The sequence below is a fragment of the Musca autumnalis genome, unplaced genomic scaffold (genome assembly GCF_047663935.1).
Source record: "Musca autumnalis isolate F117 unplaced genomic scaffold, ASM4766393v1 scaffold_4, whole genome shotgun sequence".
Taxonomy (NCBI): domain Eukaryota; kingdom Metazoa; phylum Arthropoda; class Insecta; order Diptera; family Muscidae; genus Musca; species Musca autumnalis.
The window spans coordinates 64,411,434-64,436,984 of NW_027411977.1; the positions used below are offsets into that span (position 1 = coordinate 64,411,434).

The 25,551-nt window shown below is 35.3% G+C and overlaps 3 protein-coding genes across 4 annotated transcripts; 1 reads left to right on the plus strand and 2 right to left on the minus strand.

Annotated features, from left to right (window-relative positions):
- Positions 1-525: 525 nt before the first annotated feature.
- Positions 526-5,709, minus strand: Rev1 (Rev1 DNA directed polymerase). 2 transcript variants are annotated; one of them, XM_073980476.1, is made up of 4 exons: positions 5,504-5,709; positions 3,086-4,001; positions 2,550-3,024; positions 526-2,419 (listed from the first exon to the last, which is right to left on the minus strand). In XM_073980476.1, exons 1-4 carry the CDS (start codon positions 5,528-5,530, stop codon positions 541-543), a joined length of 3,297 nt encoding a protein of 1,098 aa, XP_073836577.1. In that variant the 5' UTR covers positions 5,531-5,709; the 3' UTR covers positions 526-540. The 2 variants fall into 2 exon arrangements, with proteins under 2 accessions (XP_073836577.1, XP_073836578.1); XM_073980477.1 differs by lacking the exon at positions 5,504-5,709 and adding an exon at positions 4,096-4,415.
- A 12,805-nt stretch (positions 5,710-18,514) lies between these two features.
- On the plus strand, positions 18,515-19,970 carry SsRbeta (signal sequence receptor beta). Its single transcript, XM_073981108.1, has 3 exons — positions 18,515-18,663; positions 18,867-19,245; positions 19,311-19,970. Exons 2-3 carry the CDS (start codon positions 18,868-18,870, stop codon positions 19,506-19,508), a joined length of 576 nt encoding a protein of 191 aa, XP_073837209.1. The 5' UTR covers positions 18,515-18,663; position 18,867; the 3' UTR covers positions 19,509-19,970.
- Positions 19,971-20,748: 778 nt separating this feature from the next.
- Positions 20,749-22,775, minus strand: LOC141401171 (tax1-binding protein 3 homolog). Its single transcript, XM_073981109.1, has 3 exons — positions 22,573-22,775; positions 22,370-22,498; positions 20,749-21,799 (listed from the first exon to the last, which is right to left on the minus strand). The coding sequence occupies exons 1-3, from the start codon at positions 22,624-22,626 to the stop codon at positions 21,611-21,613; spliced, it is 372 nt and encodes a 123-aa protein (XP_073837210.1). The 5' UTR covers positions 22,627-22,775; the 3' UTR covers positions 20,749-21,610.
- Between the last annotated feature and the right edge of the window lie 2,776 nt (positions 22,776-25,551).

The following is a 25,551-nucleotide window of genomic DNA, read 5'->3' on the forward strand; positions in this document are numbered from 1 at the left end:
AAAATATATGCCGACAAACAGATAAACGCTGGACTTTGGTATCGTCGTCGCCCTGTTGTTGTTGTTTTTTTTCTCGACGCCCAACGCAAAACTTTAATCAAACGTTGTATCTGTTTTCAGCTTATATGTCGGCAAGCAGATCAACGCTGGACTTTGGTGTCGGCGTCGCCCTTTTGTTGTTTTTTCTGAACGCCCAACACTAAACTTTACTCAAACGTTGGATGTGTTTTCGGCTTAACTGACGCATTAGAGATCACATTTTTAACGAAATACATTGCATACATTTAGGCATTTTTATTTAGTCATCATCATAGACTGATTTCATTGTGCTGCGTTCAGAACTGCGATTGACAATCATTCAGTACTGTTATGTCAACGGGCAATTAGGACACCATAATGTATATATTCTTGATCAGGGTAAATTTTAGAGTTGACCGCACTATGTCCGTCTGACACTAACACTGAATGGAGCAAAACACGCTCCAGTCTATATGTATGAGACCTAATTGAAAGCATATAAACACATTTTTATTTTTTCTTTTATATTTTACATTTATCACATTTCAATTTTACACCCATATATAATTTTTTTCCATCAAAAACTTCGGACATTTCTTTTTGTACAGCTTCTAAGACTAATTTAAATGCGATGTGCCATGCACAATACTGGCTAGAGGATCTTTGTTGATTTATTAAGCGTCCAAGATACAATAGTACATCATAGAGTTCATTCAATTCCTTGGCCCTGACCAATTCGCAGGCATTTGAACATATTATATCTATATCACAACTTTCAGGTAACTCATTACTTTGGAACCAGGCCAGGAATTTTTCCAAACATTTCGGTTGTATAAAAATATTTTCTGAACTTATGGAATTTCTATTATTGTTGCTCTCGGTGTTTACATTTGTACATTCTTCGATAACTGCAGGAGGAGGTGTTACCGGCCGATAGCTTTGATCGGGATCATTTACTTGTTTTTGTTGCTGCATTTGTTGTTCAATTTCCATACGCAAATCGGGTGGTAGGGCAGCCAAAAATTCTGGATCAACCTCCATAAGTGGAGCATCATGTGAAGCAGTTGTTGCGCAATGTAATTCATTATTATTTTGATTTTTCATAGCCTTTTTTCGTTCTTGTTTTTGTTGTGCTGCTCGGGAAGTGGAGGGCAAAAAATCACTTTCATTTAACACACTTATATTGTTGCTGGCTTCAATTGTTGGTTTTTCCTTTTTAGCCGGTGGTTGTGGTTCTTCATTAACTATTTTCTTCATTCCACGATCTCTTAAGATTTCTTTTTGTATATCCGGTGGCAAAGCATTAAAAACTTCCAAATCAATATCGGAAGGTATTTGAAATTCAGCTTCATCTTGTTGTTTTCTTTTGGAGGCTGCATTTTGCAAAAAACCCATAATGTTGGATTTCGGATTAACTTCCTTTGAACTGACAGCGGCTGCTTTACCTCTTCCTCTTTTAGAGACAATTGGCTTTTTATTTTCAGGACTCTTTTTGGCCACAGTGGCCGTTGAAACTGACTCCTTACGTTCCACTTTTGGTTTTTCTTTTACCTTACTAAACATATTTTTGATAATATTTTCCTTGGGTTTAAAGGCTTCCACGGTGGCGCTGGTGGTAGGCTCATTTGTGGTTGCGGACTTCGAGGCTTCATCAATTGCTTCATTAACTTTTATTTCCTTAGGTTTGTCCTTTTGTTTCTCCTTCACTTTTGAAAACATATTCATAATCCTGTTCTCCTTTGGCTTTTCCTGTTCAGATGTTGGTTCATCCAATTTGGAAAGCTGTATCCCAATTCCTCTCAGCTCATGGGGTGGTAAATCCAAAGCTTTCATTGTATTGAGGATATTTCGAGTTATTATATTCAAATCATTGCTGTATTCGGTTAGAGATACAGATTTGGTTATATGATCACATACTCCGTGGCCCATAAATTTTGAGGTCTCAACGGGAGCCTCTTCAGCACGCACCATTAGCTTTAAGGTAATACATTTTGTTTTCCTTTTTATATTCAATAGCCTTCGATGTACCTCTTCGCAAAGTTGTTTCAAGAAAGTTTCCAATTCTTCGTAAGTTTTAAAGCGTATGCCATAATTAACTTCTGCCGATACAGATTTCCGTATTTGACCATATGTTAAACCACGCTGATCTTGACCTCTGCAAAATTGATATAAAGTTTCGCCAAATTTCTTTCCCACCAGAACTTGTATCCGAACCAAAGAAACTTTTTGCAAATCTCCACAGGTTATTAAATTAGCGTCCTTAAGCGTATAAGCTGTACTGCTGCCAACACCTGGTAACTCTCTAATGGGTATCTCAGCCATATACGATTCGACATTTTCACTTTGTAAAAAGAATTGTCCATCAGGTTTAGCCTTTTTCGTTGCCATGCGTGCCTGTAATCTGAAATATGAAAAATAGTTTGTATGTGGGTGAGAGAGGTTCGGATATGTGCTGTGAATTATTTCGTCGGTACCTTTCTGTGTCTTTTGCGTTCAAATTTGCCAGACAACAAATGCAATAATATACTTACTTATTAGCTCCCACTCCGGCTGAACAAGGGCATTGTGTCTTTGCTTTGATTTCATCCCTTATGGCTTTCACAAAATCCATGACATAAACTTTTAACTCCGTCAAAACATCGGTTAAATCCACAAACATTTCATCACAACTAACAGCCTCAATATTAAGTGTGTATTGAGCGATGGTATTGTAAAGAGTAAATGCAACTTCTCGATATGCCTCAAAATCGTATGGTAAGGTTTTCAATTCAGGGCACAGTTTTAATGCCTGTCCTACAAACATGCCATTATGAATACCTTTTGCACGTGCTTCATACGAAGCTGAGGCAATTTCCGACAGTGACATTTTATTCTCAAATCCTCCGCGGACCTTATCGGAAAGTATGTTATTGTGCAATTGTTGTTCGAAACGTTTTGCAAATAATTCCATTTCAACTTTGCGATCAGCATTGGGATGGACAGGGACCTCTGTGGCAGCAGATCCGCCTAGAAAATTTATAATAATAAATACAAATTTCAAGTCTAAAGTCAGTCAGAATCATCAAACCTTTGGAATGGGTCACTGCCACCGGATGACCTCTAAGATGCGGATTGTTTCTTAAACCCACCGAAACAAAGAAACAATCCATATCTATGTGCATGATATAAGATTTCTGGGCGCTAATATCCACTTCAGGTACATTGTTTTCAATTAACCGTTGTTTCAATTTGTTTCTGGCAGGAAATTCTTTATCTGTTTTCTCATCACGTAAATCACTAATGTATTGCTTAAATCCAGCACCCAATGTGGCAATATGGTGTAAACGTGAATTATTAAAAAACTCAGATAAAAATTTTGGATCAACTGCAGTACGTGCTACACCTGATGTATTTCCAGAAGTTTTATTCACTTTAGTTGAATTTAACGTAGAATTATGGCTTGTTTCGAGACTGGTATTGTTGTGGGCACCGAAGCTTTTCCTAATTGAAGCATTAAATAAATTCAAATTGGCTTCAAGTGAATCAGAGTCGGTTGAGAGTGCGCTATTAGCCCCACTACTACTTGGCCCAGGCTGCCCAATGCTTATATCTGGTTCCTCCTTTTTCTTTTTAATGGCAAAACTAATTGACGGCTGTGAAGTTTTTTGATTGGTATATAGCAAATATTTGCTATAATCCAGAATCCTTTTTTCTTTTAAACAATCTACGACCCATTGTGGACTTATTATTTTACTGGTATCCATATTTCGCACCTTAACATCAGGTAAATTAGATGCAATGATGAATGTAGTATGTGATCGTTGATAATGATGATAGGTCCCGCCATGCACCATCATAATGCGTTTAAGTTCATCCGACGAAGGATTAGTTAAGCCATTAACAAATATTGATATGCCATTGAAAAGATTGGATTGTCTGAATGGATCACTGGCTGCACTAAATTGTTCCTCTAACTTGGTGATTTTGGCTTCCATATAACCACCCTAAAAGTAAATAGACAAATGGAAATTGTTTTTAAGTTTGAAAGACAAATTTACAATTTAAAATAAATGTTTTTCCCATTTACGAGATTCACACCTGTTCCCTGGTCCAAGGTCCTGCGGCTTAGAGAAAAATTACAACTTAAAAGAGGCATTTCCCCATACATATTCTATACTGGTGGCATGACCTTCTGACAATAACATCTCTATCGATTCGAGTTTAGTAAAAGCCTTTAACTCATGGTTCAATTTTTAGAAGGTTGGCAGGTTCATGAAATTATAAAAAAAAACAAATCTGATGCCGGTTTGCTTATAACTTCAAATGAATAATAACAAATACAACAGGTTTTGTTTATTTGAAATATTGTCAAATATTTAAATTGAAATATTTTATGTACAGTTTGACAACAAATGTATTGCAAAGTGCAAAATAATTGTTCGTTTATGGCATGGTACAATAATACAGGTAGCATTATCACGCCAGCTGATGGTAACATAATGTGTCAATTGCATTGAATTGATGTCAAATTTTGATATCTTAAGTTGCCAACCATTGCCGATGCGGCTACCTGTGTATTTGTACCATGGTTTATGGCAACAAATTATGTAAAAACTATACGATTTTTTGTGCAAATCTGTTGCTACTGGTCCTCAAAACAATCCACATCAATACAGTCGTCTCTTAGATTAATTTTGCATTAAGATGCCTTTATAGTACTGACTTATCCTTGCCTGTCTATGTTAGACAGCGTTTGGCTTATTGACTGATTTTGCCCATGGTACTATATTGTTGAGAGGTATATTCTGCCACTTCCCGAGTCAATGTAAATTTAATTATGCTTGCAATAAACAGAGTAGTGTGATTTGTTTTTGCGTCTACTTTTATTTTTGACATTTCTGACATTTCTGACATTTTTCAACTCTACACGGCGAAATCAACTGATTATTCCAATGGCAATTCGTCACATGGATAAATCGTTCCTTGTACGAGTAGCGCGACTCTTTAATGTTTTGCCTAACAACTTAAAAGATTTCAGTATTTCTCAAAGATTGTTCTCAAAACGTCTTCTACCTCACCTAGTTCATATCGTTGGGATTAGGGTCCCAAGGGCTACCCATGGTAAACATTTTGAACCGATCCGAGAGTTGTCCCTTAAGCGACACTTGTTCCCAGATAGGTGAAAGCCGACCAAAAATTCAGAAAGAGCCATGGCACAATTACCCAGGTAGTGGCATCGTAAAATTTTGAATATGTTATGTCAAAACTTTCTTTATGTTGTTGTGGAAATTACAACAAAAATAATTTTTTTATAAAGGGATTTGACTTTTCATATTCGATCAGCTGGTGTGATACCACTACCTTGTAGTTCTGCCATGGAAAGAGCATACAGGAAACTACATATATCTCAAAATGTCAAAAATGGCGTATGGAACACTTAAGCATGACACCGACGATATATCGTTTTGATCCATATAATAATCCTCTTAAAAACTTCATAACATACCCATTCGTCGAATCCATTGTTCCCCATCGTCAACGATTTGTCTTTTTCTGACGAATATTTCCATTAAACTTTGATATTTTCAACTTTATTAATTGATTAATTAATAATTAAGTGTGATGAAATCCGAGCGCGATAGAATGAAAACAAAACATTTTGTTCTTCTTCGTCATTAAAGTCCCACTCACCACATAATGATAGCAAAACTTATGCTTGGCTTACATTTACGAAATCCACTCGATTTCAACTGTCAATTCCTTGGCGTCTGCGTCAAAATACACGCGCACACCCGATTTTTTGAAATTTTTACCACAGGTAGGTCTCGTTGTTCTGACACAAAAATATATATACAATCTCTGGGAAGTCCATACTTCCCGAGATATAGGCCTTTAGAATGGCAAAAATATGTAGCCGAGGGCCTGCTAATTAGAGAAAAATTAATAATTTTAAAATAAACTTTTGTTTCCAATCCCTAGATTCGCACCTGTCCATAGGAGAAAGACTTAAGAACCCGGCCAAAGGCCGGCTATTTAGAAAAAATTGTAATAAAAGAAAATTTTGTGGCCGTTCCCGAGACTTTCACCTGTCCATAGGAGAAAGTAATTAGAGAAAAATGTATAAATTAAATTTTTGATCCCGTTCCCTAGATTTGCCGCAGTCCATTGGAAAAAGTCTCAAATCCCCGGCCAAAGGCCGGCTATTGCAAAATAAAAATATAATTTAAAAGAAAATTTGCAACTTTAATGGCCTATATCTAGGGAAGTATGGACTTCCCAGAAATGTTATATATATTTTTGTGTTCAGGACAACAAGACCCACCTGTGGTAAAAATTTCAAAAAAAAAGTACGGGAATAGAAAAAATGAACTTGTCCAGCCAATCAGACGTCAGCATGCTTACTTGATTCTCATGGTAGAATAAGAAAAGGTAGCAGCAATACACAGCTGACTGAACTGGGTTGTAGTGTTAGTGTCAAATTCCATTCGACATTTTATGTATTTATTTCTATGTTCGATGTATATTAGGGATATATATTTTTGAAGAACAAATTTATTCATCAGAAAAAAAAAACTATTTCCCATAAAGACGGCTTCATATCATTGACATGTAACCTCTTCCAGGTCCGAACGACATGCCGCACACTAAAACATCGCTTATAGAGGCGGTACAATATTTGTTAATATGTGTGGTATTTTGTTAAACTTGAAAAGAATAAAGCCCTAATAAACATGTGCTGTTTTGTTTTCAAAAGCAAATGATTGAAACATCTTCTCTTTTTTCAATGAATTACCAGCGACCCGAAACATTTTTGCAAGTATTCTACTTTCTGCGAGAAATTATGCATTTAGTGGAATGATATGGAAACATTCAAATTGAAAATCTAACGAGTTTTCATTCATGTTTTCCAAAATATTCAATCAAATGTGAAAAAATATTAGTTTTTTAAATTCCAATAATTTATAGACATTTCCTTGTTTTGTTTACATTTACGTTGACACTAAGGTTTACAAACAAAAACAAATTCCTTTGTGGTTGTTGTTCGAGTTGTATTTGTTGTAGTATTAACTTTACCTTGTATTTGTTCTACCATGCTTGATTCTACTCGTTCAAATTTGCCTTGAATAAAATAGGATAAAATAGCGCCTTTCAACGCCATCATTAGGTCTGTACGATAACCCAAAAGTTTGCACAAATTTGTAAAAACTTTTACAAAATGCTGTTCGATAACAAGTTTGCACAAATTTGTAAAAACTTTTACAAAATGCTGTTCGATAACAAACTTGTAAAGTAAAAGAGAGCGAATTTGGAGAGAATTGTGATAGAATTTTGGAGAGTTTTGGAGATTTTTGTTACTGAGAACTTACAAGTTTTTGCAAGCAAAAGCTTTGTTCCAGAACTAAAAAGTTTTTACAATTTTTACGACTTTTACACATTTTACCAGAAAAACCGTTCCCGTAAACAAAAAAGTTGTAAAATGTTCAATTCTCTTTAAACAAAAATGGCGCTGAATGACGCTCTATTTAAAAACTTTTTACTCGACAAATTTGAGCGTGTAAAAAATAGTAACATGTATGCCGGCGTCTGATTGGCTGGTACGCCGACTTTGACATTTGTTCCAGCTTTTTGGACGTTTTTTCCATTTTTGCGTTCCCGAACTTTTTGAAAAAAGTTTTGTGTGACAACAAATTTTCTCTCTTTCTCTCTTTTACAAGTTTTACTATTAAAAAGTACGGGAACAAAGCAAAAATTTTCCTTGTAAGAATTTGCATGTTTGGTCAGCTGATTTAAATTCGAATGTTTTGTGGCGGACTTTGCAATTTTTGGCAAAAACATAAACATTTGGTTATTAAAATAATTACAAGATAAAAAGGAGAAGAGATAACTAAATAAATTGTGGAAAACGACTTATTTTGTAGTTTGTGATGATTGTCCGCCAAACTTCTTGTTTGCTAAATCAGTTGACTTCTTGCAAGTTTTTGCAAATTGTTGTTCGATAACATTCTGCAAATTTTTAGCTTCGAGAGAGTAAAATAAGTGGAGAGAAGTTACTGAGAACTTGCTGAGTACTTGCAAGTACTTTTTACTTGCAAAGTTATCGTACAGACCTATTGTTTATTTTCTTTTAAAGGTCCAATACCCCGTTTGCACTTAACCGGATTAACCCAGTGGGTTTGGGATTTAAATGTCAATTCCATAGCGTAAACGTCAAATAATAGTATTGTTACGGATGTAACTGATAGTTTTATGTTAATTTAGTTTAATTTCCGTTAATTTAAAAATTTGAATTGTAACGTAAAGTTTTTATTACGCAGTTACTTTATTTAAGCAACAACAATTATCATGTAGAATTATCTTCATTATTCTAGATGTTCTTTACCTTTCATTAATGTGCTTTTATTTTGTTTTGCCATAGTCATGTAATTATTGTTTAGTTTGTCACTTCTTTTCTTACATTTATTTGTTGTTGTAATTACGTCATTGATCATTCCCCATGTATGTATGTGAGTATGGTTGTTCGCTTAGTGCGAATGTGCGTCTGTGTGTTCGTTGTACAGATTCGAGGTGTTGCCATATGCTCTAGATATTTCTCGAACAGGGAGACTTTGGGATATAAATGCATTGGAACTGGCAATGACGGAGTAGTTGTGTTTTAAGCGTTGAACTGAACAGATCGGTAAAAGAATAGCTGCGTGCTAACTAGAGACAAGCTGTGTGCTAGTACTTAAAGTCGGTTACGAATAAGTGTAATAAAGTAAATAAATCATTGTAGAAACGTAATCTAAAACGAACCCTGTTTTATTTGGTACAAATCGTACTGGGGAATAAAACAACGTCTACACGGAGATTAGTTAAATCTAATTCCGTAACAATTGGTGTCAAGAAGTGAGATTACGATCATCCTACAATGAAGTTTAAGGATCTACGAGTGGAAGACTTGAAGAAGGAGCTAAGTAAGTTGGAGTTGTGTTCTACTGGCAACAAGGCCGAACTACAAAAACGCTTGTTGGAAGAGTTCGAGCGCCGTGGAATGAACATCGATGAATATGAGTTCGAGAAGGAGGAAGTCGAGTTATCGGCAAAGGGCGAATCCAGCGTTGAGGAAGTTTCATCGGTAGCTGCCAGTGGAGACGATTTGAAATCAATGCTGGCAATGATGATGGTGGAAATTAGGAGAATAGAAGGAAGCTCCATGGAAATGAATAAGAAAAATGAAGAAACTTCCAGACTTATGATGGAGAAATTAGATGCTAAAATGGAAGAAAATTCCAGAAAGAGTGAAGAATATTCCAGAAAATTGGAGGAAAGATTTGCCAAATTCGACGACAAATTAGAGGAAAAGTTAGAAGAGAACTCTAGAAAAATCACCGAAAACTTAATGGCAGAGAATTCTAGGATGTTTGAAGAAAATTCAAGAAACTTAAAAGAGGAGTTGGAAGAGAATTCTAGAAAAATTAACGAGAAACTCGAGAACATCACGATGGTGATTGAAAAGAGAGTAGAAAACGTGGAGGTACAAATGAAAGAGTTGGATAAAAAGATTTTGTCTGTTGACGAGAAAGTTCTGGCCCATGATGAGAAATTTGTGAACCTTGAGAAGAAAATGTCGGAACTGGAAATCAAAGGTGGCCCAGTGAGAGCTATTCATAACACGTTAAAAATTAAGCCTCCAGTGTTCGACGGCTCTACCTCTTTCAATGTGTTCAAATTACAGTTCGAGACAATGGCTGCTAGAGATTCTTGGGACGAAAACGACAAAGCGGTATCACTCCTGATGGCATTGAAGGGTGATGCTGCTGACGTATTGCAGAGTATTCCCGCCGCTTCTAGGAATAACTATGGAGATATAATGGCTGCTCTTGAACGTAGGTACGGTAGTGAACACAAGCAAGAGATCTACCGAATGGAACTGAGGGGAAGAGTCCAGAAGCCAAATGAGACCTTACAAGACTTTGCGGCTGATATAGAGCGATTGGCGCAGCTGGCATATCCAGGGGAGACACATCCGTTGGTGGACCGCATAAAGATTGAGACATTTGCAAGTGGTATTCGTGATCCAGAGATAAAATTTGCGACGTATGCGGCACCGATAGGAACATTTGCAGAAACCGTGTCATTTGCCCTGGGCCAAGAAACCGCGAAGATGCTGGTGAAACCTAAAGCTTACAACGTGCGGAGGCTGGAAGTTGAGGACAACAATTCCCAGACCGTTGTCGACCTGCTGAAAGATGCACTAATGCATATGAAACGAGGGGCTCCTAGAACGAAAAAGACTTGTTATAACTGTCGGAAAACTGGACACTTGGCCCGAGAATGCAATGTGAGACAAGCAAGGCCCAGATCCACCTCACCGCCTTCAAAAAGCAACGACCAACCGGTGGCCAAGAATCTGCGAAGAGAGACATCAGGTGAATCAGATACAGCAAGTTCTGCTAATCACGAGGCGCCGGTGGCAGAGGATGAAAACGATGGTCCCACAATTTCTATAGCCATAGTCCAGCAGAAGAATCACAACTTGACGGTTAAAGGCTTCGTCAATGGTGTATTGCGTACCTTGACATTGGACACCGGTGCAACAAAGTCCATTATTAGACCGGATTTGGTAAAAGGGAAGGTATTGCCGTTAAATGGAGTCAAATTGCGGACGGCCACAGGCGAGACTAGAACGGTGCATGGAAAGGCCTACCAAAGGCTGAGCATGGGTAGAAAATCTGTAAATTTCGATTTTGTAGTGGCCGATATTATGGACGAAGTTATACTTGGTGTAGACTTCATGATTGCCTTCGATATCAATCTGGACATAAAGCACCGTGTGATGACTTGGTCCAATGTGGAAATACCGATAAATGTGGGCTACAACGAGAAAAACAAACATCGCCCAAAGGCAGAATCCGGCGAGATCGCTGTCGATGTCCATACGCTGAAGGTGGAAGCCGCCGACAAATGGCCCGTAGGAAAGTGGAAAAATCTCGCAACGAGGAGGAAAAAGCGAAGATGTGCGTCGAGGAAAGGTCCATCGGAAAGCGGCCGTACAACAAGGAAGGACAAGTCCGATGACGACCAGGTGGCACTTAGGAAGGTGACCACGAAGAAAGAAGGTATAGCATCGCGATTCCTGGAGAGAAGGCAACGTCGTCCAGAAGAGCAAGAGTCCAAAGCTGACGCAGTAGAGGGTACATCTAAATCAGTTGCCACCACTACGGAACGAGAACTGCGTCTAGTCTGGAGGAACAGGCTTAAGCGGGAGGCAGTGTTACCAATGCCCATACCACAGAGAGGGAACTGTGCCTATTCGGGACGAACAGGCTTAAGCGGGAGGCAATGTTACGGATGTAACTGATAGTTTTATGTTAATTTAGTTTAATTTCCGTTAATTTAAAAATTTGAATTGTAACGTAAAGTTTTTATTACGCAGTTACTTTATTTAAGCAACAACAATTATCATGTAGAATTATCTTCATTATTCTAGATGTTCTTTACCTTTCATTAATGTGCTTTTATTTTGTTTTGCCATAGTCATGTAATTATTGTTTAGTTTGTCACTTCTTTTCTTACATTTATTTGTTGTTGTAATTACGTCATTGATCATTCCCCATGTATGTATGTGAGTATGGTTGTTCGCTTAGTGCGAATGTGCGTCTGTGTGTTCGTTGTACAGATTCGAGGTGTTGCCATATGCTCTAGATATTTCTCGAACAGGGAGACTTTGGGATATAAATGCATTGGAACTGGCAATGACGGAGTAGTTGTGTTTTAAGCGTTGAACTGAACAGATCGGTAAAAGAATAGCTGCGTGCTAACTAGAGACAAGCTGTGTGCTAGTACTTAAAGTCGGTTACGAATAAGTGTAATAAAGTAAATAAATCATTGTAGAAACGTAATCTAAAACGAACCCTGTTTTATTTGGTACAAATCGTACTGGGGAATAAAACAACGTCTACACGGAGATTAGTTAAATCTAATTCCGTAACAGTATGTTTATATATGACCGGATTTAACTAACCCACTGGTTTTCATGTGTCATTTCCATTGCCTATACGTCAAATAAATCCTCTTATAGAAGGTTAACCCTGCAAAACCCTATAATATAAACAGCATATAAGTCCTTATAAAGAAGGTTAACCCTCTCTTGTGCAAATGTAAACCTACTCTTATAGTGCGTTTACATATAACCGGATTTAACAAACCCACTGGGTTTCAAATGTCAATGCCATTGCGTATATGTCAAATAAATCTTAAAAAAGGTTAACTCAAAAAACTATAATGTAAACAGCATGTTATATGAAATGGAATTGGCAGTTAACTTCGTTTCTTCTGTCAACTTTCGTAATAGTAAGTTTACATTTACGAAATCTACTCGATTTCAACTGTCAATTCCATTGATTAAACGTCAAATGAAATCCAATGGATTTCAGATGATATTTCATTTGACATATACGCAAAGGAAATGACATTTCAAATCGAGTGGATTTCGTAAATGTAAACCAAGCATAAAAGTGTTTATGAGCAAAAGCTGAATGTTATGAATTTTGACGAAAGTTAGTGACGGATGGCAGCCTTGCTTTACAGCGTGTTTTTGTAAAAATGCTTGCCTGTCACACGAACCGTTCGTACTAAAATGTATACGTTCAAAATTTGGTTCTTGTAAAATTTTACGAACCATTCGTTTTTATCTAATAGCTTTCGTCTATTTCATATAAGGTTTTATATTTTAGGGTTTCCATGATACTTATTTTGTGAATTTTGCATAGGCATCTGCACGTGAAACATATTTCACTTGATGGCAGCCCCAATAAACAGATGACAAACAAACAAGAAAAAAATGTAATCGAATTTGTCCAAGAATAATTGTGATAATATGAAGAAACGGATGTACATATGTATATTAGGGTTATGACTTTTTGACATTTTTCCTCAAAAATGATTTCCTGTAGCAGGGATGAATGACCTTTTGCCTATTAATCACTATGCTATCGTTTATTCCATTGAAATATGAAAAAAGTTCACGCACAAATCGATTTTAAAAAAATAACTTTTTGAAAAAATATATGAAATGAAAAAAAAAATTTTTTCAAAAAAATATTTTTTGTTGCACGAATGAATAAATATAAGCCTACTAATAACTATAATAATGTTTATTTCACTCAAATATTAAAAAAGTCGCGAAAAAAGTCACTCTGAAAAAATTTTAAATTTTTTGTTTTTTGTTAAAAAATTATATTTTTGAATAAAAGCGTTTACGACATTTTTACGATTCTCAGAATTGAAGAAAAACAGTGAGAAATAAATTGTATGTCATTTTAATTATCTCATGTTGCTCTAAAGTTTATTTTCAATTATATATCTGTTTTAAGTGACTTCAAAAAATTGTCCATAATTTTGATAAATTCAAATTTTAAAATCATTTTGTGCGTGAGGTTTTTTCACCGAATCACCTTATAATTAAGATTTTATGTAATCTTATGGCAAAACTCATCACGCTATGATACAGGGAGATGAGGTTGTAAAAAAGTCATAACCCTAATGTATATAATAATAATAATACATTCCCTTCCAGATTTCGTGTGTTTTGTGCCATTTATTTATTACTCAAATTATTTCATTTTCATTCAAACCGATGGGTCTTTTCCATTCGTTTATTTTTGACATATTCGTTCGTCTGATTTTGTTACGAAAACTAAAAAAATTAAGAAAATAAAAAGCTTTCATTTGTTTGTCACACGAATACAAACGTCAACCGCTATGAAATCGACGAACGAATAAGCAATAACTTTTTACAAAAACAGGCTGTTAATAAAATGAAAAACTAGGTCGCCCCTCTTCATTTATTTATATTATTTGTGAAATTTGCAAAAGTAGCAAAAGTTGTGGACTGGTCTCATATCAATTGTATGCTTACCGCAAGTAAGGAACACTTTTCAAGTAAAAAGTGATACAACTTGAAGATTCTTTCACGTAATGGAACAGAGCTTAAAGCTGAAAACAGATACAACGTTTGATTGTACGATTTGATTTGTGTCGTTTTGGTCGTTTTTACACTGTTGGGCATGATGCCGAAAAATTCAAATTCATTTGAAATATATGCCGACAAACAGATAAACGCTGGACTTTGGTATCGCCGTCGCCCTGTTGTTGTTGTTTTTTTCTCGACGCCCAAAGCAAAACTTTAATCAAACGTTTTTAGCTTAAGGCCGTGACAGAATCAATCGTTGCTCACTTCTCAAATTATAAAGGAATGCCAGAGCCTCTTTGCAATTCCGTTGGCGTTCTCCCCATATAATTTGACATTTGAAATCAAACAAAGAAAGCAACGAGCTGATTCCGTCACGGCCGCGATGAAATAATAAGGTGGCGTAAAAAGACCATCTGATTGGTTTCAATCTGTCAATTTTTTTGTTATTGTGAATAAATTGTATGTAAACAAACATTTTGACATATTGAAGAAATTTCCGCCAAAAATGAACCCAGCAAAATAAATTGGAAGTAGTGCAATGTAGACTAGATCTTTCACGGCATGTTTGATGCAGTTCAAACGGAGTCGTGAAAGAGGCACTCCATTCTTTACATTTTACCCGCATTCGGATGCAATCCAAGGATTGACATCCATTTCTCACATTTAAATTGCATCTGGATGCAGTTCAAGGGAGTCGTGAAAAAGGCACTCCGTTCGATACATTTTACAAGCAGTTGCTTAGGCGGCCATCAGACCATCTGCTTTTTCACATGTATGTTATTACTTTGGGTATACTAATATATAGAACAGCTGATGTCATACATGTGAAAAAGCAGATGGTCTGATGGCGGCCTTAGTAATCCCTAGTTAGCAAGCCAATTTGTAGATACCTACAACTAAAAATTTTTTTTCAAAGATAGAAAAAGTGTGCATCAATTTCTAAAATTTGTATACCCCGGTTACACTATTGAAGGTTAACCCACTGGGTTTAATAGAACTGGGTCTAATAGATAGATAGTGGGTTAATCTTTGCTGGTTGCACTTAGCTTTTCGAGGATATAAACTGTCAGCTGATGTTTGTTTACGTATACATACAAAATAACTAATAAAGTCGTGTGTTTTGTTTTGTTAAAAAAGTGTCTAATAAAAAAAAACATAATTTTATGATTTCCAAATAACTTTAGATTTATTAACTCCATAAAATCTCATGCGACCAATCGTAAACGTGTAAAACACGACAAAGTCGGTTGCAAAAACAGTTGCAACTTTTGGTACATTTTGAGTGGAGTTGGATTTTTTTTGCACAAATGCCGAATACAACACTTTATTTTTGTTGGATTTTTGCCGGATTTAAAATAAACCCAGCCATGAGAGGATTTAATTTTTGTATGGCAAATCTGGTCAGATTTGAGCAGATTAAGCAAATAAATCCTCATGATGTGGGTTAACCCGGCAAAAAGCTGTAGTGTAACCGTGCTATTATCACCAATATTTGGCAGATTGGCATCAACATTACAATTACTACTACTACTACTACTAGTAGTACTACTACTACTATTAATAACAGTACTTTTGGAGCCCTTGTGCCAAAGTAAGGCTTCTACCGCTTGGTGGTTAATAGGATCTTAAGTAGGGATGCACAAAACAATATATGTGACTGTAGTGCATCTTACAAATACACAGGTAGCCGCATCGGCAATTGTTGGCAACATAAGATGTTAAAATTTGACATCAATTCAATGCAATTGACACATTATAGCTTCGTTCCCGTACTTTTTAATATTAAAACTCGTAAAAGAGAGAACTGCAAAAAATTTGTTCTCACACACAAGTTTTTTGAAATAGTTCGGGAACGGAAAAATGGAAAATACGTCAAAAAAATTGGAACAAATGTCGAAGTCGGCGTATCAGCCAATCAGACGCCGGCAACCATGTTACTATTTTTTTACTCGCCCAAATTTGTCATGTAAAAAGTTTTTAAAGAGAGCGTCATTCAGCGCCATTTTTGTTTAGAGAGAACTGAACATTTTACAACTTTTTTGTGTACGGGAACGCTTTTTCGAGTAAAATGTGTAAAAGTCGTAAAAATTGTAAAAACTTTTTAGTTCTGGAACACAGCTATTATGTGTGTTCGTTTACTCAAATTTTTTACAAATTGTTACTGAATGTTGTTCGTTTACTCTACAGTACACTGCAAAAGACCTTAGTCGATTAAAAGAAGTTACTGGACTTGTACAAATTGTTGAGTAAACGAACACACCTATTATGATTTTGCCGCGCGGGCATGCCGCCATCATTTATATTAAAAATTTGCATAGCAGAGGGCATTGCGCGATTGATATTATCAATATCATTCTGCCAATCGGAGGCCATTTCGCGGCTATTAACGACATTTTCATTTTGACCTTCCAAGGTCAATTCGTGATCGATATCAACACTTTGCGCATAGGAGGGCATTTCGCGACCACTGACATGTTCATTTTGCCTATCGGAGGACAATTCGCGACCGGCATAATTGTGGTCAGGGACGACCGATATAATTGCGCTGGAGCTACCGACATTTTGCGAATCGGAGGACATTTTACGACCGGTAACATTTTGTTCATGGGAGGGCAATTCGCGAACGACATCATTGCAGTCATGGACGACCAATATAATTGCGAAGCCACTACCATTATTATTTGCCCAATTATTATTGTGCAAATGTTGGTATAATTACTACCACTAATAGTGTTAAATGTACTACTATTACTACAGTAGTTGACCATTTGTTCTGCACAGTTGCCATTATGTGGTAGAATGGGCATTGCGATATCCATTATAAGCGTACCATGATTTGGCGTTTTATAAATGAATTTTTGTTCAAAATATGCAGAACAAATGAATATAATTTTAAAAATACACATACCGTATTTGCTTTTCAGTACTTCCTGCCACGATTTTTTTATGCTATGGAAGGAAACGCCCTTCATAGGTTGCTTGTTGCCACATTGTGGTACACAGCAGATCTTCAATCGTGGCATCTGAGAAGGTAAAAAAGAAATTTCTTATTAATCACATGTCTTCATTAAGGATATAAAGTACTAGCAGAGGGAATTAAATACAAATAAACAACATTCAATATAAATAACATTTAAATATGAAATAAGATACTAAAAGAAAGCTCAAATAAATACAATTTAAACAATTTAAGGGGTATTAAAATAATAACAAGTGAAAGCCTGAAAACATACAAATTTTGAAGTGTTTTATTACACTGTTAAAAGTTGTTTTTTTTTTTAATAAAAATAATGTGAAATAGAATGAGAAAAAATAAATATGGTAAGAAATAAATGTGATAAAAAGAGACATTTTTGCAAAATGGAATATTGTTGTTTTGTGAATTGAATTATCGAATTCCCTTAACAGAAACATTGTACCGAAGTACTCATTACCATAAACCTTTTAATTACTCAAAAAAAGTTTGCAATAATTTACAAGTAATAAAACAAAAGAAACGTGCAAATTAGAACCTTGGGTATGCAGGGAACATGGTTTTGAGACATACAACAAATTTATAATATTCCCGGTCATAATTCTGCTTATTACTGCAGGAATGATTTTCCATTTTCATTAGATACAACTTTGAACTTTTTTATGTTAGCTTTTTGATGTAAAATTACTAGTTTTGAATTGAAACTATACTTAAGGATGTAAATAAAGTTATTAAAAAGCAAGTAAAACTTGTATGAATTCTTTTAATCAATCAAATCTCAAAGAACATCAACAGAACCCAAATCGATCGCTAAACAATATTTGGTACCATGTTATAAGTTTTTCTCATAACCAAACGAGGTATAACACTAGAAATAGCACTAATCTACACATTAAAAGTATCTACTATCAAATATCTATATATACATATTTTTATATTTGTGATCAAGGCAGCTATGAACAAAGCAGGGGCTCAATTCTGTTTCTATGAAAAAGTGAAATGAAAACTTTTATAAAGGAGAAAACTGTCTAATGAAAAAAAAAAAAATTATAAAGAAAATATTTTTCATTTCAAATTTTCATAGAACAAGAATCCAGCCCCAGTACTCTAGCGTCGATTCAAGGCACATATACTACAGTCACACATATTAGCACTGTTCCAGAACTAAAAAGTTTTTACAATTTTTACCAATTTTACACAGTTGTCGTTCCCGTACACAAAATTTATATGAAAATCGTTTACAACTTTTACCACTTTTGGTCTGTTCCTTTACTTTTGAAAATGGTAAAACTGGCAAAAGTAGGAAAAGTTATAATCTACTTCCACATGAATTGTATGGTGTCTGAAGTAAAGGAACGCTTTTCGAGTAAAAAGTTGTAAAACTTGAAGATTCTTGCACGTAAAGGAACAGAGCTTTTATAAATCATCATTGGATCAAGGTGACGAGATTATCCCGATCCGGGCGTAGTGGCCATTTTTTTTTTAAATCTACCAAGCAAATGGCAACTCTCCCGTCTAATTTATACGTCAATAGCTGTCATCGAAATTCATAGCATTCAGCTTCTGCTCTGTACACTTTTACGAAAGTTGACAGAAGAAACGAAGTTTACACGTCACAACACTCATTTCAGTCGGTTAACATTGAAGAAGAAAAGTGAAACGTTGTATTGGAAAGCCGCCGCAGTTGTACACAAGAAGACTGTTTTTAATTTAACAAATTATTAAATAAAAATAAAATGTAAGTAAATTATAAATAAACAATCAGCTATAGTAATAAAAGAATACAAATAAAATTAGTATCAAAGCGTGCAAGTTAATTAGGGAAAATATTAACAAACAACGTAAGAAGGCTGGAAAAAAACACTCCACGTCAACAAGTTTTTTTATATCTTTCGTAATTTCGGTGAACCTTTAATTAATATCATGTTTTTCCTTTTTTAGCATGTTCAAAGCTTTGTTCATTTCCTTTGCCTTGTTGGCTGTGGCTAGCGTAAGTTTGGCTGGTGATGAAGAAACCTCTGCCCGTTTGTTGGTCTCCAAACAGATCTTGAACAAATACTTGGTGGAGAAGAGCGATTTGTTGGTGCGTTACACTATCTACAATGTTGGTAATGGTGCCGCTACCAACATCAAATTGGTTGACAATGGTTTCCATCCCGAGGCTTTTGAAATTGTTGGTGGCAAACCCACTGCCAGTGTTGAACGTCTTGCTCCCCAAGCCAACTACACACATGTTGTTGTTGTAAGACCCAAATCCCATGGCTATTTCAACTTCACCGCTGCTGAGGTCTCCTACAAACCTGTTGAAGAAGCCGAAAAGGTAGTGTACAATAATGGTTATATTTAATTCTTGTATTTTAAAATATTTGTTTTTATTCCCTTTAGATCCAATTGGCTGTCAGCTCTGAACCTGGTGAGGGTGGCATTGTCAACTTGGGTGAATTCAACAAACGTTTCTCTTCCCACTTCTTCGATTGGGTTGCTTTTGCCATCATGACTTTGCCTTCTTTGGCCATTCCATTGGCTTTGTGGCACTCATCCAAGAGCAAATACGAACGTCATGGCAAGAACAAGAAACATTAAATAGTGATCTTTTAGGAATATAATTTAATTTAGGAAACTAGTTTCCCCACATCAATAACAACAAACATTTCATTTGATTTAAAAATTTAAATTCCGCCCTTAAAGGTTATATTATTATTTGAGATACAATTCTTCCATCTTAAAAGAAAAGTTAAAAGTGCGAGTATTGATTTCTTTAGTGCCTATAAAGAAATCAATAGTTTTATGTGTAGTAGTTATAGCCTCAAGAAATCGTTTTAGATTTATTGAAATGATGTCACACAGTTATGTTTTTTACCAAGACCTTATTTTTGTTACAATTGATTGGGATTGTGAGAGCTCATTTAAACCAAACCTCCTCATCTGAAAGAAACGCACTTTTAGATAATGATCACACATTTGTTTATTTATAACGTGCGTACATTTCGATTTTGTCATACAATGTGAGATTTTTCTAATAAAAAACAAAACTAAAAACATAAACGTAATTTTTTGTTTATTTTCAATGTTTGAGAAGGAAATCTTCTTGGGGGAAATTGGCCACGTTAACAACTAGAATTCTAATGAAAGATGAACGTCATAACTGGTATTGGCAGAAGAAAAGAGTTACGAATCGGTTTCTGTGCAAGCTGCCTTGGTTTTAATGGGAACCACTGTTAATCTGTACTGCCCCAATAAAAGGTGATGTACTTAACCACATTTTTCAACCGACTTGTCTGTAATTTTGCATTCAGGGTTCCAAGTAGACAAAATTTCAAAAATTTATTTAGATTTTGAACTTTTGTGAAGGAGATGTCTAATGCATCCATCTTCGAAATTGATTTAAATTTGAAAAAATACTGCGTTATGTAAAAGTTGGACTAATATCAATCACTTCTTGACAGTTATCTTGCTAAGGAGCCATTTTAGTGGGTCGCCGTATGATTTTTACTTTTAGGCCAAAAAGTCTGACTCCACGAGCTACGTTTGGGTGGGCCTACATTTTTCGACCAGCATTTCATGTTGCTATTTTGTAGTAATTTTTACCATTATACCTAAGTACTCAAACACCACAAGACGTATACAGAATTAAACAAAATCACTTTGTAAATATGCACGGCTAATTTGTTGTCGCCCGAAAATGAACTTTACGGCGTGAGTGGCCATCCGTAATGTAAAAATTGCAACTGGCAACGCGACTCGACTCTTGCAATATGGAATAGGTCCGTAAGAGAGCAGCTGACATTTCGTAAGTCATAGAGTAGAAAAAACACCATCAACATTTTGTGCAAATAAATTCCTTTTATTGAAAAGAATTATTAATTACTGTAAATAGTTATAAAACAAACAAAAAACTTCTTAAAATTAATGATATATAAATATCTATTTTTATTATTTGTTAAAAACATATTTTTATATTTTTGTATCACATAAAATACTATTCTGTAAATATACATATATGGGGGGCTATGAGTGATAATGGTGGGGTAAAGCAATGCAAAGTGAAATATAACAACACGACTGGAGCCAAAACATTTTGAAAAAAATCTATTTAATAGCATTACGCAACAAAATACTTTTTTGAATATAAGATAAATAGTGATTTCATCATGTTGAGTATTGCTTAGTGGAATGTAATTTTTTAATATTTTTTTTCGTAAATTCCTTAATAGGACATATTTTTTAATTTTTTTTTAAACATTGTAGATAAATGCATTTTACCAGTTTCAGGAATTTGTTATTAGTGTTTTTTGTTTGTATATATAGCAATAAGTAAGTACTCTTATATTATTAAATTTGGCCACGGCTTTTATATTATTGGCTTATGTTTTATAATGGAAATGAGAACGAATGATTGATTGAAAATGTATGTCAGAAAACAATAATAAAACAAATTGTAGATAATAAAATAAAAAGAGAGCATTTATAGGATAAGAGACAGAGATCCTGTTTGCAAGCAATAAAGACATCGATGGCTGCATAGCTTCTTGTAGAGGTGTAATTAAAAGAGATCCGTAAAGTAAAAAATTAGAGTTGAAAATAAAATAAAGTAAAATAGGAAAATTCACGCAATTACTAAGCGAGTATGGACCATTGATACTATTCAATTCGCTGTTTAAAGTCCATTTAAAGTCAACATTGCTTTATGTAGAGGTAACACCTTTACGTGCCACCAGCATATTTAGAACCGGATGTTTACGTATATAACTTACAGCTTTTTTATGGGTGACCATGGTAAAGTCATAGCCATTACATTGTAAAATTTTATCATGTATGCGTAATCCAGCCCTTGCAGCAGGACTGCCGTCATGGACTTCAGTAACATAAATACCCTTGAAAGAATAACATTAATTCATGATTATATTATTCTTAAATATGTATGTGCAAACAACATTGGGACCAGGATGAATGTTTGGACTGAATTCGAATTTAGGGCTTGCAGTGCTGATCACGCCAATATATATATCACGGGCAGGAAATCCATACTTCCCGAGATATAGGCTCCGAAAATTCAAAAATTCCCTTGGTTTTGACGATAAGTTTAGTTTAAATCGAAATTTCTCATATATAGCCGGCCTTCGGCCGGGGATTTAAGGCTTTCTCCTATGGACAGGAACAAATCTCGGCTAACGCGAACAAAATTTTCCTTTAAATCGAATTTTTTTTTATCATCGATAAGAATCCAGTCCGTATATTCAACTTATGCCCAACATTGGAACAAGATAAGTGATTCGGTAAGCTTGGATCGATATGAAATTTTTTCACTGGTGGTCTCGTCACCCTGATCACAAATATATACATTTATTGCGGTACATACTTCCCGAGATATGACCCTCCCAAAGTTCATCCCGATCCGAGCTTAGCGAGTCAACTCATCTTATGCCACAACATGTATAACCTACATAATCCGTATAACCCTGTGGGCTTTTCTTGTAATCCTGATCAATACCACCACCAATTTTAAAGCCGCACTTCAAAATCTCTCTTCCCTCTTGATCATAGTCTTTTTCCTTGTGTAATGTAATGGGAATCTGTAAGACACGTAGTATAAAAATTGTCTTCATGATGTCACATTAATTTTCCTGGAAAATATAGTGGAACTTACACTTAAACACTCCATGGCCGTGCCGGCCTGGTGTTGAAATGCCATTTTCGCCATTTTCACAGCTCTTTTTTTATTATCTTCTGATTAAATACAAAATCAAATGCAATAATGTTTTTATTTGTTAATAACTTTCTAATTTGCGTGCTGTTCCAAGAAGAAATAAGTTCAATTGCGCGATTTCGCGAAATGAACTTTTGAACTATTTTGTCGTACAATTTAAGGGTTCTCACTTACACATTGCGTATGCGTTCAGATATGGGCTATGCCCATGTTTATATCAAACGGTTGTCTATACGCCATATTTACAAAGTCGATGTTCAGACTAGCAAGATTTCAACATGGTATTGTCAAGTTTATAGGCGAGGGGTATGAAGTAGTGAAACCCATGTACATGGTTTCCTGTGTTTGTTTTGTTGCCTCTCCTTGTTATTGGTTGCTGTTTTTTATTCCAGTTTCTTTCATTTTATTTTCTCAAGCAGACGATTAACAGCAAAGCAAGCATGAAAAGACGAAAAAGTAGAAAATAACTTAAATTTAATAAAAAATGATTAATGAAAAAGTGTTTGTTCTTTTTTTTGTTCATTTTGTGTTGTTTTTAGTTTATTTTGGTTTGTTTTGTACTTATTACAACAAACACAATTGGTAAAATAAAGAGGGCATGCAAAAATCTGAAATTTCATGTTAAAGTGTGTGGACACTAACGAAACTTGAAAAGAAACTCATGTTTCATACATACGCAACAGTTGCTGCAATTTTACAATTCCGTTTTGACCTTCATTTTCACATTCTGTTACAAAAATTCTAAAGACTGCAACACTTCTGTTAAACATAAGAAAAACGTAGAACATTGGTGGCGTTTATTTAATTGGGATAGCTGTTACAATTTTGATTTTTCAAAATAGTCTGGCTTAATCCCTTTTGTTGTTTTAATATTTAAAACAACAAGTTTATTAGTGGAGAAGGTTTGGCATTGGTCGCCAAGGGGTAAGTCAAGGAAGACTAGTTTCGATCCACGCCACTGGATCTCATCAGTTCCCTTTGTTTCTTGTTTGTGGATATTCTCCACCGAAGTTATTTTTCAATAACTTCTTCAACAAGAAACTTTTTATACCCAAACATCAATCGTCAGCTCGAAGTATAAACGTTAACAAAGAAAAGCTTTCAATGAGAAGTTTTTCTTTGGTAACCTAACACAACTCCGACGAAAGTGTTTACGAAACAAAGCAAACCTTCTTCCACTCGTATGTGTCGTTGATTTTTCAACAAATGCACATACCCAAATGCTGTTAGGTAGCTTATATACCAACAACACACAAAACCGTGCCAGTGTTTCTCAAATAGAACATTGGTGGCGTTTATTTAATTGGGATAGCTGTTACAATTTTGATTTTTCAAAATAGTCTGGCTTAATCCCTTTTGTTGTTTTAATATTTAAAACAACAAGTTTATTAGTGGAGAAGGTTTGGCATTGTTCGCCAAGGGGTAAGGCAAGGAAGACTAGTTTCGATCCACGCCACTGGATCTCATCAGTTCCCTTTGTTTCTTGTTTGTGGATATTCTCCACCGAAGTTATTTTTCAATAACTTCTTCAACAAGAAACTTTTTATACCCAAACATCAATCGTCAGCTCGAAGTATAAACGTTAACAAAGAAAAGCCTTCAATGAGAAGTTTTTCTTTGGTAACCTAACACAACTCCGACGAAAGTGTTTACGAAACAAAGCAAACCTTCTTCCACTCGTATGTGTCGTTGATTTTTCAACAAATGCACATACCCAAATGCTGTTTGGTAGCTTATATACCAACAACACACAAAACCGTGCCAGTGTGGTGGCGTTTATTTAATTGGGATAGCTGTTACAATTTTGATTTTTCAAAATAGTCTGGCTTAATCCCTTTTGTTGTTTTAATATTTAAAACAACAAGTTTATTAGTGGAGAAGGTTTGGCATTGTTCGCCAAGGGGTAAGGCAAGGAAGACTAGTTTCGATCCACGCCACTGGATCTCATCAGTACCCTTTGCTTCTTGTTTGTGGATATTCTCCACCGAAGTTATTTTTCAATAACTTCTTCAACAAGAAACTTTTTATACCCAAACATCAATCGTCAGCTCGAAGTATAAACGTTAACAAAGAAAAGCCTTCAATGAGAAGTTTTTCTTTGGTAACCTAACACAACTCCGACGAAAGTGTTTACGAAACAAAGCAAACCTTCTTCCACTCGTATGTGTCGTTGATTTTTCAACAAATGCACATACCCAAATGCTGTTAGGTAGCTTATATACCAACAACACACAAAACCGTGCCAGTGTTTCTCAAATAGAACATTGGTGGCGTTTATTTAATTGGGATAGCTGTTACAATTTTGATTTTTCAAAATAGTCTGGCTTAATCCCTTTTGTTGTTTTAATATTTAAAACAACAAGTTTATTAGTGGAGAAGGTTTGGCATTGTTCGCCAAGGGGTAAGGCAAGAAAGACTAGTTTCGATTCACGCCACTGGATCTCATCAGTTCCCTTTGTTTCTTGTTTGTGGATATTCTCCACCGAAGTTATTTTTCAATAACTTCTTCAACAAGAAACTTTTTATACCCAAACATCAATCGTCAGCTCGATGTATAAACGTTAACAAAGAAAAGCCTTCAATGAGAAGTTTTTCTTTGGTAACCTAACACAACTCCGACGAAAGTGTTTACGAAACAAAGCAAACCTTCTTCCACTCGTATGTGTCGTTGATTTTTCAACAAATGCACATACCCAAATGCTGTTAGGTAGCTTATATACCAACAACACACAAAACCGTGCCAGTGTTTCTCAAATAGAACATTGGTGGCGTTTATTTAATTGGGATAGCTGTTACAATTTTGATTTTTCAAAATAGTCTGGCTTAATCTCTTTTGTTGTTTTAATATTTAAAACAACAAGTTTATTAGTGGAGAAGGTTTGGCATTGTTCGCCAAGTGGTAAGGCAAGGAAGACTAGT

Coding starts and splice junctions, on each gene's coding strand:
- Rev1 (XM_073980476.1), bottom strand. CDS start 5,530: ATGGGGAACAATGGATTCGACGAATGG. Junction 4,002..5,503: donor ACAATGGATTCGACGAATGG/GTATGTTATGAA, acceptor ATTTACTTTTAG/GGTGGTTATATGGAAGCCAA. Junction 2,420..2,549: donor GCCGGAGTGGGAGCTAATAA/GTAAGTATATTA, acceptor TTCATATTTCAG/ATTACAGGCACGCATGGCAA.
- SsRbeta (XM_073981108.1), top strand. CDS start 18,868: ATGTTCAAAGCTTTGTTCATTTCCTTTGCCTTGTTGGCTGTGGCTAGC. Junction 19,246..19,310: donor CTGTTGAAGAAGCCGAAAAG/GTAGTGTACAAT, acceptor TATTCCCTTTAG/ATCCAATTGGCTGTCAGCTC.
- LOC141401171 (XM_073981109.1), bottom strand. CDS start 22,626: ATGGCGAAAATGGCATTTCAACACCAGGCCGGCACGGCCATGGAGTGT. Junction 22,499..22,572: donor CGGCCATGGAGTGTTTAAGT/GTAAGTTCCACT, acceptor CGTGTCTTACAG/ATTCCCATTACATTACACAA. Junction 21,800..22,369: donor CACAGGGTTATACGGATTAT/GTAGGTTATACA, acceptor TATTCTTTCAAG/GGTATTTATGTTACTGAAGT.